This window comes from Lepidochelys kempii, chromosome 1, assembly GCF_965140265.1.
Source record: "Lepidochelys kempii isolate rLepKem1 chromosome 1, rLepKem1.hap2, whole genome shotgun sequence".
NCBI lineage: Eukaryota > Metazoa > Chordata > Testudines > Cheloniidae > Lepidochelys > Lepidochelys kempii.
Window position 1 is genome coordinate 115,887,053 of NC_133256.1, and position 22,082 is coordinate 115,909,134.

Below are 22,082 nucleotides of genomic sequence, written 5' to 3' on the forward strand. Positions count from 1 at the left end.
CACTTTAAAATGTTTGGCCATTATTTGACGATATTTGACTGGTTTTAATTGACCAATAATTTTTGAATCAGTCAAAATGCCCAAACCTACTCTACATCTAAATAATTTTTAAAAAATTATTCTCAAACTTTTCAAACTTGTTTTTGGCACAGTGCAAAACAGGAGTAACTTGAAAGGGTGATTTTTCTATGTTCCAGCGGCTGTATTCGAGTAGACACTTGTATTATTCTGAAATCAAAATATATTATTCATTGAATCTTTACCTACATGATCCATTATGTATATAGTTCATTTATATTCATTGACTTTACCTCCCCATTCTCTGTAGACACAATTATGTTGCTAATACACAGCTCATAGCAAGCAGTAGAAGAGCTGGCTGATGGAAGTCTTGAGCCTTTTCATCTTTCTCATGCAGAGAGTTCTTGTGAAGGTAATGGCACAGCTTGAATAGGTAAGGTGACCATGATTTGGCCTCCAGTCACTTAAATAGGAATATTTTCCAAACCATCATTTCAATTCCACAGGTTTTTAGGGATTTTTTTCCCACTAAAGTAGTAAATTTTATATATATTTCTACATTAAATATCATATTTTACATAAGAAATGGCAACATAGCCATTTCTTGTATAAAATGCAAACACAGCAGAACTCTTAACAGCTTTTCCTGAATGTAGAATACAAAATTTCATTCAACCTGATAAAAATGTAATGTCTTTTTTAAAAGCGACTGTTATAACGAAAGGACACCAGTCATTAGTGTGCTACCTCAAAAGCAACATACATACAGATTTAAGTAGCAAGGATTTATCACGTGCATCATTAACTTTAAAATCTTTTCATCCTGCTTGGGGAATCGGGAGCTGTCAAGGTTCCTTCCCCACTCTGAACGCTAGGGTACAGATGTGGTGACCTGCATGAAAACCTCCTAAGCTTACTTTTACCAGCTTAGGTTAAAACTCCCGCAAGGTACAAACTATTTTACCCTTTGCCCTTGGACTTTCGCTGCCACCACCAAACGTCTAACACCGGTATTATTATTATTAGGAAAGAGTTCGTTTGGAAACGTCTTTCCCCTCCCAAATCTTACCCCCCTTTTTTGTGGGGAAGGTTTGATAAAAATCCTCACCAATTTGCATAGGTGACCACAGACCCAAACCCTTGGATCTTAAGAACAATGAAAAAAGCATTCAGTTTCTTAAAAGAAGAATTTTAATAGAAGAAAAAGTAAAAAAGAATCACCTCTGTAAAATCAGGATGGTAAATACCTTACAGGGTAATTAGATTCAAAACACAGAGAATCCCTCTAGGCAAAACCTTAAGTTACAAAAGGACAAAAAAACAGGAATATCCATTCCATTCAGCACAGCTTATTTTCTCAGCCATTTAAACAAACAGAATCTAACGCATATCTAGCTAGATTACTTACTAAGTTCTAAGACTCCATTCCTGTTCTGTCCCCGGCAAAAGCATCACACAGACAGACCCAGACCCTTTGTTTCTCACCCCCCCCCCTTCAACTTTGAAAGCATCTTGTCTCCTCATTGGTCATTGTGGTCAGGTGGCAGCGAGGTTATCTTAACTTCTTAAACCTTTACTGGTGAAAGGGTTTTTCCTCTGGCTAGGAGGGATTTTAAAGGTGTTTACCCTTCCCTTTATATTTATGACAGGAGCCTATGATCATTTCATAACAATTAGGTCTCAAGAGATCAAATTAGTTTCCTCCTCTCCCTTTTTTAAATCACTCCTAAAATACCATGGGCTATGAAGACTTTCAACAATGAACTCTGCAAGAGTCTTCCAACACATCCAATTTCCAGTAGCACTTGATGTTCAAGCAGTGTCTGAATTGTTTTTGACGGTGTTCTGGGCTCCTGTGTTTTAGATTCTAAAAGGACCCAATCTAGCAAAGCATTTAATAAGACTAAGCTTGAATTTTAGCACAGTTAGTCCTATTGATTTCAGTGGGTCAACTTGCATGCTTAAAGTTAAGCAGGTACAGAAGAGCTTTGCTAGATCAGGACCTAAGGCCAGAATTTCAAAAGTGACGCGTGATTCTGGATGCCTCACGTTTTGGCAGAGCTAGCTGAAAACCAGGAAAAGAATTTCACAAATACGTCCCTTTTTTTGTCAAAAATTCAGGTTTTGTTTATTTTTCTTCCAACACCACTTTTGAGTCAGCTTGACCGACTAAAGGGATTGATTCTCAGAAAGAGATGAGCACCTGCTCTCTGAAAATCAGGCCCTTTTTAAGTTGTCTCAGTTTGGGCACCCAAAAATTGAGACACCCAAAATCACTAGTCTTCTTTGGAAATCTCGGCCTGAATTCTTTGAAGCAGAGCCATTTCTTTTATTTGCTTGTACAATACTAAGAAAATTCTTAGTCCTTAGGGTCTGACCCTGCATCACTGATTCAATTATTGTGTGGCCATTCACATCAGTGGGAGCAGGATCAAAGTTTACTGAATAATAAATACAGGACATGGTTCTCCTCTCACTTCCAGCAGTTCTATAAGCAGTGTGGTTTTTTTTAAATGAATTAGTCCGGTGTTTACCATCTGGAAGTGTTATGTGAGTACAGTGCCTAGCACTATGGGGCTCTGATCCCTGATTAGAGCCTTTAGTCACCACTAAAATATACACATTATCATCATCATCATCATCCAGTCACAAATAAATGCATTTCCAGTGGAGTTCCTTCTGTCTCTCCTCTACAGCCAACAGAAACTCTGCCTCTGCAATGTGAGGAAAAAATGAACAGCAAAAGTAAACTCACCACAGTGATTCCATCAGTTAGCAAAGACTCTCCAAATATCATCACGTAAAGCTGCTCGTTAACAGAGGCCTCTTCAAAAACAGCTAGTGCCGCCACGGGATCCACAGCTGAAATCAGGCTGCCGAAGAGCAAGTTCTGCACCAGGTTAACGTCAGTGAGACCAAAGGCTTCGATCTGGCAGATTCCATAGAGAGAGAGTCCAATGCCAAATGCATTCAGGAGGGATCCCAGTAGAGACCACCACAGGATGGACACAAAATTTTCAAAAAAGGGGCGAGTAGGCATAAAGTACCCCTCCTCAAGGACAGTGGGTGGGAGGAGATACAGGAAGTAAATGTTGGTAGTCATAACTGGTGGGGATTTGTGATCAGTGCCAAAAATGATTGCTCCAACCAGTGCCCCGACAGCTATCAGAAGGCAGCATTCCGGCATGAGGCTTGGCAGTCGGTGGTAGAGATGGAAACCTTGAATAAAACATGGGGAAATGAGCTGAGTTGAAACGGTTTTAATGCTGCCATATTGCCCATTCTTCCTGACTCCAGACAGATGTTTTCCCCAACTTGCAATATTTTGCACTCAGAAGGCCCACGTTCTACCCTCGGTCACACTAGCATAAATCCATACAAGAGTGGGGGATTAGCCCCAAGTCTTTTCGGTACCCCATACCTGCTAAAAATCTCTTGGGGGAGAAGGGGTTGTTTGTTTTATTGTATTTTTTTTAACAAAAATAGCAATTTTTATGACCATGGTTTCTCTATTTTCCATTTCTGATGTGAACAATTTACAAACATAGAAGTGAGAGGGCAGCCAATGAATTATGAACAGGTAATTCCATATTACACAGTCTGGGGCTTCCTGCACCTTCCTCTGAAATATCTTGTTCTGTCCACTGACAGAGACAGGAGAGTGGATTAGATGGGCTGTATGTCTAGGACAGTAATTCCTACATATGTGGAACAGAGAAATTGGTCTCCATACCTAGCAGTCATTGACCTCAATCACTGCTGAGATAACAAGATAATCGGCTGAACATGAACTCCCAGGGCAACGCTGTGGCCAAAACGGCTAATGTGATCCTGGGATGGATAAACAGGGGAATCTTAAGTAGGAGCAGTAGTGCAAGTAGGGTGGTACTCTCCAGTACACAGTCCTGACAAGAGATTTTTAGTGGGTATGGGGTACCAGAAAGACTTGGGACTAGCTCCCCACTCCAGAGGTGAGGGTGGGGCTGTGCTCTGCTCCTTAAAGGAGCAGAACACTGCTAAGGAGGGCATTCATTCTTTATATGGCTTTAACAGCACAATGCATGTGCTAACAAACTTAAACAAGGTTTTGTTTAAGTTTGTTAGCATATGTATTGTGCTGTTAAATTGGTCAGGAGTCCTCAAGAGGAGAGGGGTGGGGGGACATGGAAGGTGTTTAAACAACGTTTTTTATTCTGTTTCTCCCCATTGGTCTGAATTATCCATGACACCCATATTGCATCACATCAAGTCCAAACCATTAGAGGAATGCCTCTGCTTGCACTGACCAGAGGATGTTTGGATTCTGATGTCAGCCCAGTTCGGCAGCCTGACAGGAATCAGGTGTTGTCCCCAGAGTACCTAAAATTCTTTGCAGCCAAACTAGTCTAATATGCATTTTGTTAACTGGAACGGGAGCAGCAAAACAAAGAAAACAAATGCCTCATTTTCCAGCTTTGTGGGTGAGAGAATAATAAGTGAAGAATATAATGCCGGACACAGATGACCTCAAACCAGCTGCCTCAGGATTCTGCCAAGAACTTCACTGAAAATATGTTCCTCATCTTAGCAACAGAGCTAAGACTTATCACACATCAACCCACCTTTATTTGAATGACGCTCCTCCTGATCTGACAGCTCAGGCATTGTCAATTTCATTCAGAACAATTTACAAACTTGGAATCTAATCCTGTAAACCCTTAATCATTTGATCAATTCCATTGAAGATATCTCCAATCAAGCGGCAGGCTTGAAGGCTCCGACCACCATTACAGTGACCCTACGGGGGCAGCCTAACCGTGTCACTACCCTGAGCCAAGCGGCTGTGGGGACTATCCATCCTCAGCTGGAGGAGCAGCAGCTGCAAACTCAGACACCTCAGGTAATTCTGGGTCTCTGGTCTTAGGCGAAGAGAAGCCGTTGGGCGTATGTTATGCTTCCATCACCAGTGTTTGCTGACCCACATGTTTTGTGCAGAAGCATCTCTCCTGGGGGGAGTGTTCTGCAATATGGCCCAGCAACCCTCATTGGGATTTTCTCAGTAGGGTTTTGCCAATGCTGAAGCCAGGGTGTTGACTCCCTTATGAGCTGTTGTGCCCCTGTGCTGTGATTTGAGCGGAGACTGAAGTGGACAGGAATGAGCGCTTGTGAGGGAGAGCAGTGTGCGCTTTCTGGGCAGAAAGGGGCGTAGTAGGACAGTGGTTGGAGATAGATCCGTCCTCTCCTGCCACAAACGCAGAGGCCTCCACCCAAACAGTGTATCTGATGTTACCTCACAGCTGCACTTAATCAACTGGAAATGCCAAACCACAGCAGTTACTTTGGATCCAAACACCTGGAGTTGGTGTCAGCCTGGGAGCCCCTGTTTAATGTCCCTCTGACACTTGGGGCTTTCTGGAGAGGTGTTTGTAGACCCTGCTCTGTGACGAGGAAGGCAGAAAGGGGCTCCCTCCAGAGCTGAGGTCGGTTTGGGCCCAATTTGACCCGAACCTGACTAGACCACAGACAATCCAAACCCGGCCTGTGGTTGTTTTCATACCCGACCCTGGCGCTTGTAGCTAGTCCCAGGGGTTGCAAGGGTGTAGCTGCAAGCCCAGACGCTGTTTTCCGTACTTTGTTTCCTCCTTCAAGCCGCAGGGCTAATTATCCTCCAGCCCTGCTCTCCCTCCGGAAGCTTGTAGTCAGGTCTGCTGGGGTCAAGTCAGATTACAGGACTCTACTCCAGAGCCTCTTGCTGCATCTCTTTCAACAAAGGGTCAAACGAGTGAGGTCGGGGCGGGGGGCGGCGGGGCGGCACAGCGCCCCATCCTGTGCCTGGAGCTTGGTGCCTCAAGCCTTCAGATCCCTGAACTGAGACCAGGCACCCGGATGGCTAATGACTGGCAGGTGTCTGTGGGTAACACCAGTGTCTCCATACTGTCATCTCCTCCACAGGTCCCAACACTTCCCCATGCAGGTGGCAGGACCCAGTGAGGTGGGACTGTTCAGCATTTATCATGTTCTCTAGGGCAGTGTTCGTCAACGACCGGTCTGTAGGCTGGTGCTGGTCCTGAGAGCTCCCTGACACGGTTTAGGAAGGTGGCAAGCCAGTCCCTGGTATCGAAAAGGTTGAAAAACACTGCCATAAAGTAACATTTTTTCATGACAAATCTCCCTTGGGATTTTTTCACTCACTGTGACAGGAGTGAGCCCTGCTGCTGTTGGAAGAAGGTTGCAGACTCTTGACCTGTCAAGTTCCCTCCCTGGGAAAGAGACTCAGGGCACCGTCCTCCCAGCCCCCAGCTGTGTCTTGTCCTGGGGCTGAACTCAGAACACAAGCTGCCAGGTTAGAGGCAGATTTGTTTAGTGAAGAAGCAGTTAACAGTGTCAGATGTTCCAGGCTTGTGATCTCAGATCTGCAGTGGCAAATTTCAGCCCAAGTCCGAGTTCAGAAAGGAAACGAGCAGTTAGAACATGTTAAGAAGAAGATGAAATCTCCAGGGCAGACGTCAGTTTGCAGTTGAGACGTAGATTTGCAGATGTCAAAGCCAGAAAGGACCATTTTGCGCATTCCAGCCTGAGCTGCCTAACCCAGGCCAGAGACCCTCACCCACTGGGCACCATCAGCAAAGTTGCAAGCCTCATAGACTGTAAGGTCAGAAAGGACTATTCGGATCATCTACTCTGACCGCCTGCACATCACAGGGCACAGAACCTCGCCCACCCACCCCGTAACAGCCCCTGAACCTCTGGATGAGTTGCTGATGTCCTCAAACCATGGTTTAAAGAGGTCAAGTTACAGAGAACCACCATTTACGCTAGTTTAAACCTGCAAGTGACCCGAGCCCCACGCTGCACCGGAACCCTAAGTCCTTCAGCACCACAGCACAAGTTGCTCCCACTTGAGCCCCAGGGCTGACTCGGTGACAGCCACGCCTGTCCTTTAGGCCCTGCTCTGCAAACTGAGGAAGTGCAGGAGCCAAGTGAGAATCTTAACGGATTGTGCTGTGCTCCGTGTGAACCCCTCCTGACTGGCTCAGCTGCCCCCGTCAGATGCTGCATCGCAGGGTGCTGGTGCTGAAGGCCTGTGTCAGGGCTAGAGCAACCTGGGTCTGCCTCTCCGTTTTGTCTTTTGACATAGGGAAACTGCAGGGTGAAGAAGGTGTGACTGGCAAAGAGGGGGCCTGCACCGTGATCCCCGTGAGACTTCCGAGGCCTGTCTGGCTGAGGTTTGGGTATTACTCAGACTCTTCGAAACCAATTATCTACTGGGCACCTGCCATATAAAAGAGCAAGACAGTCCAAGTTCCCGTGTGTGTGAATGTGTTGCTTCTAGAGGTCAAAAAGGGACACCAAGAGCCCTCAAGCCTGTTGGGAACCACCTCAAGAATTTGGGAAAAAGCAGCAAAAGACTGGAGAGAAATCTTGGGCGAGATTTCAGATCTCTCTGAAAGCCAAGAGAGACACAAGTGACGTTGTTAACATTTTTACAAGGCATCTGTGGAAGAGTCAGGGCTGAGTTTAACTTTAGCTGTTGAGGTAGCTCCTGAAAACTACCATTGGACACAGGAACATGTGGGAAGACACCCCTCTGAATTACAGGTCACTGGCGTGGGCTCCTGCAAAGATCCTTCATAACAAACTGGTATTTGATTAAAGGTCTGCCAAAGAGCTGTTTGAAAATAGTGCACATTATTTACCTGCACTGGAAAGGGACATATTTACTGCAGTATTACAGAGGCTGTCACTGTCTGGGCTGAGCAAGGGGATTAGCAGCATGCCAAGGCTTCTGTATTGGGTTGATTTGTTTCCTCTGTTTTATATTATTTTCCTTATTCTAACCCTTAAATTACGGTGGAAGGCCCTGTTGTGCCAGGTGCTGCACAGACATTGAGGTGGACGCAGTATTTGCAGTATCAAATCTCAATGTTTCAAACTCAGGCTGCTTCCTGGGGAGATTTTGGGGGAGGGCCCAGCAAGGCCCAGGGAAATCGAAGTTGGTTACTAAGGGCTGGTCTACACTACAGCGTTACGTTGCCTGAACTACAAAATTACAGAATTTTGCATCCTGTGCAGTGTAATGAAGCCGCCCCAAGCCCCGGTGTGGACACCACTAGGTCGGCAGAAGAGGTGGGTTTAGTACGGCACTGGAAGACCCGCTTCTGTCACTCTAGGAAGTGTGAACACGGCGGCAGCAGCCCGGCTGCAGCGCTGCATCTGTCCCAGTGCAGCATTTCCTGAGCCAGCCCATGGAACAACCCTGGATCCTAAACACGCAGACTTTTCTGCAGAGTCCCCCGGGAAAGTGACATGGCAGAAGGGGACGGACTCTATTAGCATGTTTCCAAAATGCCCTGTGTTGAATTTCCCCCAGCTCCCTTCACCAGTGCTTTCTGCCCCCCGTTTTCAACCATACCAGGGAGGCCTGGCACCTAGGACACGGGCCGCCAGGACGCAGCCTGCAGACTCCGGCAGGAATGATGTTTGCTGACGAGACAACCTCAGCTTGTCAGTACTTAGTGCGTAATGGAAACAGAGATCTATTCGGACCACGCTGGCACCAAAGGCTGATGCCAGTTGCTCTCCTTGCATCCAGAAGATGGAGGATGAGGATCCCAGGGAAAAATGTTTCTCCTGTCTGTGAGGGGGTCTTTCTTATCGCACAGTTGAGTTCCCTGTTTTCGGTGTCACTAATGCAAGTTCCGTGCAGATGGCCCTGCCATAGGGGATGCAGGAAAGCAGACTGTGACTGGGGACTTTGAGCGGTCCAGTTTGAAGCCCGCTCCTCTCAGAACAGTTGCTGTGACCCATGGCTGCCTCCAGCTGGGAGCCTCATGGAGGTGGGGGCAGAGAAATTGCTTTGGCTTTGAACTGCTCCTTCATCATGGGATTTCAGAGAGAAGGAACTTCTGAGCCACTTGAGGCCCACAGATGTGGGCGAGGGTGTCGCTGGAAGCTGCCCTCAGGCTCTGTCAGTGGAAGTGGTACATTAAGCGTTTGTAAGTCCTGGGCCTGTTTCTGGTTACATAAGGATCTGCACTGTACTTTTTTATCAGTAATTTCCACACATAGACATTCCTCCAATGTGCCTTGTAAATGCTTGGTGGCTGTTCTCCAGCTTGCCAGGCGGTGGGAGCACCTGGTCCCTTCACCTCTCTATTCAGTGTCAGTTTGCTGGCATGAGGTGGCCTGTAAGTGTCTCCGGAGTTAGTATCTCTGTGTCAACGCTGAATCTCGTGAAGGGAATGTGGAGATGGTGATGATAGCTCCTCGTGTGACATTGTGTGCACTCACCATAAATCCTCTTCCAGTGTTGAAGATCAGTCTGTCTGAGTCGCATCCAGTTCTGTTGCCCTGTAGGTCAAAATCTCCTTGTGTAAGCCTGAGTCAGTCTCTGGTTTTCCAAGGCTGGTTGAAGAAGTGATCAGAAATAGCATGTCTTCCTTTCTACTTCGTTACCTGCATTGGGGCACCCTAAACAAACATGGCAGAACAATAACTAGATTATTAGTCTGACAAACCCATGACATTTTCAGGCATAGATTAACTCCATGCGTTGTTGCAAGGTGGGACTTGAGGCTTAATTCTAAGCTGTGAGTTTGACTTACATTGTTGGGTTTGTGTGTTTAAGGCAGTGCTTCATTGTGTTAATGTCCATGGAGAATTCTTTTAATGTCATGAGTTATGTATTTCAGCAACTGCTCTAATTATATCCATTAATGTAATTGACTTACATTTGCCATTAGAATGTGTAATTCTGTTTGACAGCACCTCTTCTTGATAAAAGACTAAGGGAAATAACCACAAAGAACAAAGGCCGTTTTTCCAATACAGCTGGGTGGTCTAAGGGAGTTGAAAGTCATTGGGAGTTGGACTCTTGGTCCCCTTTGAGAAGTGCAGCCTTCCGCTCTAAACCTGTATCTGTAATAGGGCTAAAGCTTTGGATTGCCCAAGGTTTCACCTAATTACTGGGGCTTGGCTAGTTCTTCTTCAACCTCTATGGAAATAAGATGTAAAGTTTTAACAACGAGAGTAATTAAGTATTGGAACAGCTTACCGAGGGTTTTGATGGAGATTGACAGTGGACGTTTTCTAACAGATCTGCTCTAGGGATTATTGTGGGGCAGGTGTCTGGCCTGTGCTCTACAAGGGGTCAGGCTAAATGATCACAATGGTCCCTTCTGGCCTTGGAATCTATGAAAGTTTTGCTCGGAAGGCAGTTCTGTTGGGCCAGTGTCCCCTGTCCAGGTTACAGCTGGAATCTAGATGGGATGCAGGTTTTCAGGATTCAGTACTGGTTAAATAATAGGAAACGCAGTCCAAGTGGCACATGATTAATGCTGGCATCACGGGGGTTGACAGTGGAGACCAGTGCTGTTGGAAGATGAAGGGGATCGTGACTTGTTGGTGTTTGCTTATGACACTGGCTTTGTTTCAGTTGCAAAAGCCATAAAGGAGTATGAGGCGCTCTATTGGCTTTAGGTTTCAGAGTGGGAGCCGTGTCAGTCTGTATCAGCAAAAACAACAAGGAGTCCTTGTGGCATCTTAGAGACTAACACATTTATTTGGGCATAAGCCTTTGTGGGCTAGAACCCACTTCATCAGATGCATGGAGTGAAAATACAGGAGCAGGTATAAATACATTAAAGAGGGGGGATTGCTTTACCAAATGTGAGGTCAGTCTAATGAGATAAATCAATTAACAGCAGGATACCAAGGGAGGAAAAATAACTTTTGAAGTGGTAAGAGAGTGGTCAGACAGTTGACAAGAAGGTGCGAGTAACAGTAGGGAGAAATTAGTATTGGGGAAATTAAGTTTAGGTTTTGTAGTGACCCAACCACTCCCAGTCTCTATTCAGGCCTAATCTGATGGTATCCACTTTGCAAATTAATTCCAGTTCTGCAGTTTCACGTTGGAGTCTGTTTCTGAAGTTTTTTTTGTTGAATAATTGCCACTTTTAGGTCTATTACTGAGTGACCAGAGAGATTGAAGTGTTCTACTGGTTTTTGAATGTTATGATTCCTGATGTCAGATTTGTGTCCATTTATTCTTTTGCGTAGAGACTGTCCGGTTTGGCCAATGTACACTGCAGAGGGGCATTGCTGGCACATGGTGGCATATATCACATTGGTAGATGTGCAGGTGAATGAGCCCCTGATGGTGTGGCTGATGTGGTTAGGTCCTATGATGGTGTCCTTTGAATAGATATGTGGACAGAGCTGGCACTGGGGTTTTTTGCAGGGTTTGGTTCCTGGGTTGGTGTTTTTGGTGTGTGGTTGCTGGTGAGTATTTGCTTCAGGTTGAGGGGCTGTCTGTAAGCAAGGACTGGCCTGTCCCGCAAGGTCTGTGAGAGTGAGGGATTGTCCTTCAGAATAGGTTGTAGATCCTTGATGATGCGCTGGAGAGGTGAGACCTGACCAGGAATACTGTGTGCAGTTCTGGTCTCCCATGTTTAAGAAGGATGAATTCAGACTGGAACAGGTACAGAGAAGGGTTGCTAGGATGATCCGAGGCATGGAAAACTTGTCTTATGAAAGGAGACTCAAGGAGCTTGGCTTGTTTAGCCTAACTAAAAGAAGGTTGAGGGGAGATACGATTGCTCTCTATAAATATATCAGAGGGATAAATACTGGAGAGGGAGAGGAATTATTTAAGCTCAGTACCAATGTGGACACAAGAACAAATGGATATAAACTGGTCATTGGGAAGTTTAGACTTGAAATTAGACCAAGTTTTCTAACCATCAGAGGAGTGAAGTTCTAGAACACCCTTCCACGGAAAGCAGTGGGGGCAAAAGATCTATCTGGCTTTAAGATTAAACTCAATAAGTTTATGGAGGAGATGGTATGATGGGATAACATGGTTTTGGTAATTAAATATTCATGGTAAATAGGCCCAATGGCCTGTGATGGGATATTAGGTGGGGTGGGATCTGAGTTACCCAGGAAAGAATTTTCTGTAATATCTGGCTGGTGAATCTTGCCCGTATGCTCAGGGTTTAGCTGATGGCCATATTTGGGGTCAGGAAGGAATTTTCCTCCAGGACAGATTGGAAGAGGCCCTGGAGGTTTTTCACCTTCCTCTGTAGCATGGGGCACGGGTCACTTGCTGGAGGATTCTCTGCTCCTTGAAGTCTTTAAACCACGAGTTGAGGACTTCAATAGCTCAGACATAGGTGAGAGGTTTTTTGCAGGAGTGGGTGGGTGAAATTCTGTGGCCTGCATTGTGCAGGAGGTCAGACTAGATGATCATAATGGTCCCTTCTGACCTTTGTATCTATGAATCTATGAATCTAATGGGACTATTTGCATGACTATGGACCACTTTTGTGGTAAGAGTTTCAGGAGTCTGTTTTGTTCCTATAAAGGATGTTGAATCTCCCATTAAATGCAATGTTTGGGTACAATACCATAAAGCAGTTTAGGATACAGTTCTACTTAAAATTTGTCTTTTAATAAGTCATACATATGCAGAAATGGCTCCTCACCCAACTCCCATATTCCATATAAACAGACTGAAATACTACATATTTTGGGGGAAAGTGACTAGATAAGCATGCTGATGTTTGTATATACAAACACCCATTTCATCACTGTACTGGAAAATATAGCTGAACTTAATTTTCTATGGACTATAAATAAAGTTTAACAGCCCCAATTGTTTTCTGTGTTAATCAGTGTGAACCTGAAAAAATTACATGCCTTCTAAGAGAAAAGAATCAGTCCACATTTACTGGAAAAAAAAAATCCTTCCAACTGGTGTTCAGAAGAGTGCAACAAGACACATACATAACCTCATAAGCAGAGGGCGGAGAGGATATCCTCCCACATTATGACCAGCAACATAAAATAATAATAATAATTATTATTATTATTAACTTTCAAAGAGGCAGAGGTTCTCAGATTTGCAAACCTAAAAATCTTTGTGTTATGCTTTAAACCACCATAGTACATACCAGGTTTATGAACATTAAAAAGTTAACTGCAAAGGAACACTGAAGCCCAATAACCTGAATGTGTGCCAGCCAGTATGCCCTCACTGACTAAAGGCTCAGTCACACCTGAACAGCTAAAAATTAACCTTACCCTTTTAGGCTAAACAAAGTCATGTCACTGGCTCCATCTCTGTTGTTACATAACAGATAACAAAACTCCAGTGGGGCATGATGCTGACACATAGGGTCTCAGGTACATGGTGGGATTTTTCAGACTCTCTTTTGGGAATAGTCATGGAGGTGAAATAGCTGGTACTTATGATTATGCTATTTCTATGCATGTATATTCATCTTGGTATCTGAAATTATGAATATTAGTTATGCTTCCTACATGTTTGCTCTTGTGGTAACACCCACAAGATATATAGCCAGCACATGAAGGGACAAGTTGAATAGCCCATTAAGGAACACTTAGCTCACAATGGACCCTGGAAAACGCCTGTCTACACTTAATGGACTTTTTGTGACTGTTGTAACTGGAGGGATAGCTCAGTGGTTTGAGCATTGGCCTGCTAAACCCAGTGTTGTGAGTTCAATCCTTGAGAGGGCCATTTAGGGATCAGGGCAAAAATTGGGGATTGGTCCTGCTTTGAGCAGGGGGTTGGACTAGATGACCTCCTGAGGTCCCTTCCAACCCTGATATTCTATGATTCTAGAATATGGGTGGGGGTGATGGACATGTAACTTGCCCATGTGACTCCAAACACCATCTTTCACAGTATGAACAGATTTCCCTTTACTTGGCACTTGGCAGAAGCTAAAAGGCCCTGGCCTGGAAACATCTCCATTTTGCCTCTTTCCTGCCCCGGCCTCTGGACTACAAACGTACCAATGGGACCGAGGGACTTTAATATACTCTGGAGCCTTGATATTCCTTGATCCTTTGCAGATGGATTTATGAGTTGGATATTGTACAGAGACTGTTCTAGCCTCATTGATTGCTGATTTCTCCCTTGTAATGGACAAAGATCAGCTGTCTGCTGACTTTCTCACATGCATAGGCACTGACTCCGAGGGTGCTCCGGGGCTGGAGCACCCATGGGGAAAAATTAGCTGGTGCTCTGCACGCACCAGCAGCCAATCTCCCACTCCTCACCTCCCCTCCTCCTCCCCCGAGCGCTCTGTGTCCCCACTCCACCCCCTCCCTCCCAGCACCTCCTGCCCCCCTGCTGCCTAACAGCTGTTTGGTGGTGCTTAGGACTTTCCGGGAGGGAGTGGGAGGAGCGGGGAGGAGGCAGGGCAGGGTCACGGACTTGAGGAATGGGGGCAGGAAGGGGTGGGGTTGGGAAAAGGTGGGGTGGGGTGGGACTTTGAGAAAGGAGTGGAATGGGGTAGAGCGAGGGTGGGGCAGGGGCAGGGATGGGGGGGTCGAGCACCCACAGGGCAGAGGGAAAGTCGGCACCTATGCTCACATGAGTCAGCAGTTTTGATACCTGTGGTATAAGCAACATAGTCCTTGCTTGAGTGGTTTTGTTCTTTCCTCTCCAAATGTCAAAGCCTGTTCCCATTGAACTCAATAGCAAAACTCCTTTTGATTTCAATGGGAACAGGATTTGGCCCCAAGAGATCAGAGAATGTGATTTTGATCAATTGCTTATCTGTTCAGAGACAGTTCTCATGCATGTTCTGCAGGCTGATTTTGATTACCCCTCCTGTATGCCATGCTTAGGAAAATAATAAAACAATTTGGGCTGTAGTTCTGTCAAGATGTACATGGCACATATAGTTCTATGCCTCTTTTCTATAAAACACAGATGGTGCAGCATCTTTGCTTTCCTAGTGCCTGGAGGAGAGCAATACGTAGATAAAGGCAAGTTGGCAGAAGCTTTTGACATAAGGGAGGCACTGATAGTGTGTTAAGGGAAAGTGTGGGGATTGTCCCTCCTATCCTTCTTTCATTTAGGAAGTTTTCAATTTGGGGTGCTGCTGGATCCTCAATGACATCTGGAAGTACAGGTGGCACTAGGGGCCCAAAGCATCATTTTACAACTGAATCTGTCCCTCCCATGAGTGCAGTACTGGCAAGAAATGATTTCTACTTAGAACCTGCACCACTGTGTAAGAGCAGAGAGGTTATTTTACCTCTGTATTTGGCACAAGTGTGACCGCTGCTGGAATATTGAATCCAGTTCTGGTGTCTGTGATTCAAGAAGGATGTTGCTAAATTGGAGAGGCTAAGAGCCATTAGAATGCTTACAGGATTAGAAAACATTCCTTATAGTGATAGACTCAAGGAGCTCAATCTAGTTAATTTAACAAAGAGAAGGTTAAGGGGTGACTTGATTCCAGTCTATAAGTACCGACATGGGGAACAAATATTTAATAATGGGCTCTTCAATCCAGAATAGAAATGTACAACATGAACTAATGTCTGGAATTTGAAGCTAGACAAATTCAGATTGAAATAAGGCATACATTTTTAAGTGCAAGTAATCAGCCATTAGAACAATTTACCATGGTTGGTGACAGATTATCCATCACTGACCATTTTAAAATCAAGATTGGAGGTTTTTCTGAAAGGTATGCTCTAGGAATTATCTTGGGGAAGTTCTATGGCCTGTGTTATATAGGAAGGCAGAATAGATGATCACACTGCTTTTGGCCTTGTAATCTATGAACAAACAAGGATGCAAATTGGTGCTGATTTTGATGATGGTTTTACTAATGAGGACACTGTTTCCAGAAACGGACCTGAGACCATCAACGAATTTCACATCGGGAAACAGTTGTCAGTGGCAGCAGTCTTTGCTTCCTGTCAGCTGGGACATGAAAGGTTCTATATCCCTAGGCAAATTCCAGGAATCCACCAGTCTCACGTAGCAACTATTCTATGGGAATTTTCAGAAATTATATGTGAGCTTTTGGGGCAGGGCTGTAATTTACTATATGATTGTGCAGCACCTAGCACAATGGTTCCCAACATGTTGCAGTCTTGAGGAACTAATATATAAATCCTAATTAATAATAATAAAATATTACATGTAGGATACATGATGATGAATCTTTGTTATAAATATGGCCCCAATACTACAATAGTATTCTCTCTCACACTCTCATTTGTACATATACATGTATATACTTGTAGAATATATATGTGTATGTGTTTATATTCATGTGATAAATTGCATTTATCTTGTACTGACTGCTAGCCTACATTCTGCCCATTAGTCCATCTCCTCCAGGACAATTCCATGCAAGCAATTTCAAATGCTAAACATTTCTCCAGGGAAATGTTTCCTTCAATTCCCCTGAGCTTGAGCAAAATTAAACAGCCCTAAAGTTCAGGATATGCAATACTCAATCCTGCATGCTGCACATATGACTGCTATCTTGTGACATTTAAATGTTAGAAACATCTGAAGAGGAGAGACTGCTAGCTTCTCCCTGGGACAGAGAGCACATGCTTGTAGCCTAGAAAGGTCCTGGGTTAGCAAACTTTAAAGTGTGACATTGTTATTAATGGAAACGCTATTTTAGGACAGTTTCAGAGGTCTTATGTGTTATCATTTATGACATTTCTCTGATGCCGACACAGTTGGCTTTATGGTAACTAAGCCATCTGGTTTGTCCAGCAGAGTACATACAAAAAGCAGTCCCAATAATTTAAAAATGCTCTCATACATTTGTAAAATACTTTAGCTATAAAACAAGTTTTACTGCTTTAACTTCTTACCTACAAAAGATTTTTTTTCCAAAAAAGAAAAATCTTACCTTGCCGTTTTCTACTTACCTATTTTTGCAAGAGATGCAAGAAGTATCCAAAGTGAAATTTCACAGGGAATTTGCACGTAGTTATAATCCACCGTAAAAACATGCAGTCTCTCATCCTGAGCAGAGCCCTCCTCATCATGATGGTCAGGCTTGTAATGAGTTGTTGAATTACTACTCAAGGTAGATAACTCAAAATAAGTAGCAACAAAAGGACACTCCAGAGACAATAGCAACAGCAACCAGTTCAAAAAATTAATATGTCTAAATATCTGAAAGCCCATGATTGGGGCTGAAACTTTCTTTTATACTATGTGTAGCATGTACTGTATGCATGAATCTGTGTAATATTATCTGCTTTCAGTCTGCACTGACCCTAGCCATCAAGATTCCCTCAGGAAATTATCTATTATGTTATCACTTTAAAAATCCCAAATCAATGTGTCTTTCTGTTTTTGAATTACAGAAGAATCTGGAGTTCAGATGAAGACACAGGTATTTGCAGGCTTCTGAAATCCAGATAAAAACTTTCAGCAGCCTTGCACTTTTCAGGAATAGTCTCTCTTCCCCAGAAGATTTGTACTTGCTCTAGGCTCAATAGTTTTCCTTGCGCCTGAGAAAACTAGGCAATAATGAACAGAATTCATTCAACAAAGTCCACAAGAGTAAAAAGAATCCCAGGGAGCAGATCCCAGCATGCTGAACAGGTAGGACTGCCAGCTCCACACCTCCTCTTCCTGCCCTTCTCTTTCTCCTTCATGTGCTCTGTGTGGTCAAGGCACCTGGTAGCTCAAGTACCTGATTAATTGTATTCACTCACTTCACTAGTAAGCAACCGTTTCAGATGTAAATAGACTCTTCAGAGGTTCCGTTAGTGACATCTAGTGGACTCCACAAAGATTGTACTCTTAATTTATAGTAAATTGATCAGTAAAATTTATATTTATAGTAAAATTTGCTTTGTTTCTGTTACATCCATAAAATATTGACACTAAGCTTAACATGATAGATAGTAATGATATAAAATTGGCATTTAGCACAAGTACTTAGGCAGCTAGTAGGTCTCTGGTATATGGATGTGGGTCTCTCTGAATCTTTCCTTCCTGCTGAAGCCGTTGTATGTTGTACAAAATGTGCACAGAGGCAGGGACTTGTACTTGGGTCTCCCACATCAGAGGTAAGTACCCTAGCTACCATACTATAGAGTCATCCTCACATGCTCTTGGCCCAATGAAGGTTTTAATATTTCATACATGGGACAGCTTCAACAGGAGAGACTGAAAGAGACCCAGTCACAATGTCCCAAAGCCCAGTGGTAAGTACACTCACCTTCAAGATGGGGTCACATCAAAGCCTTGTTCCACATCAGGTAGAAGGGGCATTTGAACCTGTGTCTCCCACATCCTGGGTGAGTGTTCTAGCCACTGGGGGCTAAAGGTTTAAGGGAGGTGACACCATCACTTTCCCCTCCTCAATTTTTGCAAGAGAGGGCTTAATGTGCCTAGCTCCAGGACAGAATTTTCTGCTATGAATCCCAACCAGAAGCAGGCCCCTCCCTTCAGTTTGGATTTGGGACCCTCAATCCCTTTGATGGGCAGGGTTTAGAACCCATCCTTCTCCTTGGCATTTCCTATTGGCTAGCTTAGGTGGATCCCCACTTAGCTTGAGGGATTTTGTGGATCCCCTTCTTAGATGCCTAACTCTCCCCATACATTGTGTAGGGAGCCTAGGCACCTAACTTGGGGCTGTGGATTCCACTAAGCAGCAGGGCATCTAAACATTAGGACTTGCAATGCTAAGTCTAGTCCCCTTTGTGGATCTAGCCTGAAATGTCTCCCATCAGTGGCGGATTAGCCACTGGGCCAATGGGGCCTGTGCCCAGGGCCCCGGACAATTGGGGGGCCCCTGAAAAAATGGGCACCCCCATGCCCCAACCCACTCCACCCACCCAGTGTTCCTGCAGGGAAGCAAGAGAAGCCCCTGTGCCCTGACCCCGCTCCCCAGCAGGAGCACCAGGCGTTGGGGTGGAGGGGACTGCAGGTTGAAGGAGTGGGGAGGGGCCCCCACTTGCTCTGGCCCGGGCCCCACATACCCCTAATCCATCTCTGTCTCGCATTAATAAACAGATACCAACCCCAGGGTCACCACAGGCATTGTGGCAGCAGCATAATCATGGAAACATTAACTCAGAACAAAGGTGTTGTTCAGGATTTATCTAAAGTCTGTTTCTTCTACGGGTGTGAAAAATCAAAAGGAGATTAGATGACTTGGAGAAAATCTGACTCAGAGGAGAGAGCTGGAATGAAGAATAATGCCTGGCTATCAGGCTTGACTGTGTAACCAGGCTAAAAGTGCTCAGGAGCAGATAAGCCCCAAAAATACACAGTGCTGGTTTCTGTGTTACATAAAATCACATCTTGTGAATGTAGCTAAGGAGATTATTGGGCACCTCTGTTTCCAAGTCATCCTTAAAGATTTGTTTGCAAAAACTGGTGAAGAGCTCAGTCTCGTTCTCAAAACACTCTGAATTTAAATCCTCAAGGCAGCTACCTGCTAAGCTTCAAGCATGCCTGTTTAGGCCTTCGTTTGTAGGACTTTTCAGCTTCTTGCCTATCAAAAAGTAAAAATCTTTCTTCTACTCCACAGCTTATCATCCAATTGTGTTAATATGGTTTCTAAAATGGGGTTAAAAACCTTGCATATAAAAACTTTTTGGGTATCTGATGACTTTTTGTTCTTTGCAAGATTTCCTGCATTGAGACCATTGCTCTCTGAACCATTTGAATATTCCTAATATTTCAGCCTCGGAAGTAGCAGCTTCCCTAAATATAATGAACCTAGAATCGCATGTGACGATTCTCACAATGTCCAGGACTGTGAGTCACCTTGTTACTCTCCTGCCTCCACTGAGAGAGTGGGACTTGCTTGTGCTTAATTGGCTGATACCTCCAGTCTGTTAGCCACCCAAACACTGGCCTCTGGGCTCTGCCAGACGTTCCTTTGCCTTGAAGATTAACAATAGGTGCAGTCCCTTCCCTGAACACCTTTGAAGCATTCCCCTGTAGTTCCCAGCCCCATATCCACTGAACACTCACAGTAATACCAGATCTGCTGCCTCCAAGGGAAAAGTGTACTCACCATTTTGAACAATTTAACTCAGGAAAAGCTCCTTGTATAATACCACAACACTGAGATATATTTTGATAGTGAAAACAATATTAACTTTATTATCAAAGGTTCAAGTTCAAGAGAGAGTGAATAAGGATAACAGAAACAACAGGCTACATATAAAACAAAATATAACATACTTTTTCAAGACTAACAGGCTGTCCTCCAGTCTAAGATAAGTTTACTTGACCTCAAACATCTTCTGCAGTGTTTTTAACCATTGATTGAGATCCCATTTTCATGAATGTAAATGAACTGTCCATTACTTCCTAGATATAGGAGGAAAAGGGCATCCTTTTGCCTTCTCTCTGGAGAGAGAGGCACTCTGGAGGGAGTTGTGAGTGAGCTGTTTCTGGGGAGAAGAGACTGTCATGGAATACAGACTCTCCTGTAGGAGTGTCTGAAGCAGTTGGGGCCTTCCCAGGAATGAGAGGCAGGTGTAGAGACTGTTTATCGATTTAAGATGAGTTTTCTCTTAAATGCTTTGGTTCTAAATAAACAATACTCTGCTTTAGGAAGGCTGCCTGGCCACTGGATACCACAGTCAAATCCAGGTTTTGTGCAGGAAATAGCCCAACTTGATTGTCATGCACATTGTGTAAAGAGTTGTCACTTTGGATGGGCTATCACTAGCAGGAGAGTGAATTTGTGTGTGGGGGTGGAGGGTGAGAAAACCTGGATTTGTGCTGGAAATGGCCCACCTGATGATCACTTTAGATAAGCTATTACCAGCAGGACAGTGGGGTGGGAGGAGGTATTGGTTCATATTCTCTGTGTATATATAAAGTCTGCTGCAGTTTCCACGATATGCATCTGATGAAGTGAGCTGTAGCTCACGAAAGCTTATGCTCTAATAAATTGGTTAGTCTCTAAGGTGCCACAAGTACTCCTTTTCTTTTTGCGAATACAGACTAACTCGGCTGTTACTCTGAAACCTGGGTTTCAGTGTGTCTCCCCTCTTGTTCAATGAATAGATGGGGCTGCTAGTGAGGTGGCACAGGCTGCAGTACTGTCATTATGCTGTTGACACCCAGCTCTATAATTCTCAGGCTGTCCATGTTTGTGTGAGACCAGGCCATGATGAGAGCAAGCAGACTGAAGCAAAATTCAGACAAAGTAAGGTGATGCTGGCAGGGGGAAGCAACTGGAAGATATTCTGGGGGATCCTCAACATTCAGGGATGGAACTTGTCATAAATATAAAGGGAAGAGTAACCACCTTTCTGTATACAGTGCTATGAAATCCCTCCTGGCCAGAGGCAAAACCCTTTCGCCTGTAAAGGGTTAAGAAACTAAGGTAACCTCACTGGCACCTGACCCAAAATGACCAATGAGGGGACAAGATACTTTCAAATCTGGAGGCGGTGGTCGGGTGGGCAAAGGGTTCTGCCTGTCTGTGTGATACTTTTGCCGGGAACAGATCAGGAATGCAGCCTTACAATTCCTGTAAAGTTAGTAAGTAATCTAGCTAGAACATGCATTAGATTTTCTTTTGTTTAATGGCTGGTAAAATAAGTTGTGTCTTTTTGTAACTTAAGGTTTTGCCTAGAGGGATTCTCTATGTTTTGAATCTGATTACCCTTTAAGGTATTTACCATCCTGATTTTACAGAGGTGATTCTTTTACCTTTTCTTTAATTAAAATTCTTCTTTTAAGAACCTGATTGATTTTTCATTGTTCTTAAGATCCAAGGGTTTGGGTCTGTGTTCACCTGTACCAATTGGTGAGGATTCTTATCAAGCCTTCCCCAGGAAAGGGGGTGTCAGGCTTGGGGGGGTATTTTGGGGGAAGATGTCTCCACGTGGTCTCTTTCCCTGGTCTTTATTTAAAATGCTTGGTGGTGGCAGTATACTGTTCAAGGACAGGGCAAAGTTTGTACCTTGGGGAAGTTTTAACCTAAGCTGGTAAAAATAAGTTTAGGGGGTCTTTCATGCAAGTCTCCACATCTGTACCCTAGAGTTCAGAGTGGGGAAGGAACCTTGACAGAACTTCCCCCCATTCTATAGGTGAGGAGAACCTGAACCCTGTCATCCCAACATGGCCATGTGAGGGGATTCTCGCAGAGTTTTCCTCTCCACAGGCTCTCTCTCATGGATTTTTTCCACAGAAAGGAACAATCTGGGCTAAGAATTTTAGGGCTGCTCCCTCTGGCCTGCATAGGAAAAGTTACATTGAAAAATTCCTTTGGATTCTTTTTTAATTTTAATTTTTTAAT

At 44.3% G+C, this 22,082-nt stretch overlaps 1 protein-coding gene across 2 annotated transcripts in view; it reads right to left on the reverse strand.

Moving 5' to 3' along the window:
• SLC9A4 (solute carrier family 9 member A4) overlaps window positions 1–17,448 on the reverse strand; it is a 69,143-nt gene extending 51,695 nt beyond the window's left edge. For both annotated transcript variants that reach the window (XM_073351570.1, XM_073351561.1), the window contains exons 1-2: window positions 16,723–17,448; window positions 2,777–3,240 (exon numbers count right to left, since the gene is read on the reverse strand). In XM_073351570.1, the coding sequence (XP_073207671.1) occupies window positions 2,777–3,240; window positions 16,723–16,984 (726 nt within the window). In that variant the 5' untranslated portion in view covers window positions 16,985–17,448. The remainder of the gene's footprint in view (window positions 1–2,776; window positions 3,241–16,722) is intronic.
• Window positions 17,449–22,082: the final 4,634 nt, after the last annotated feature.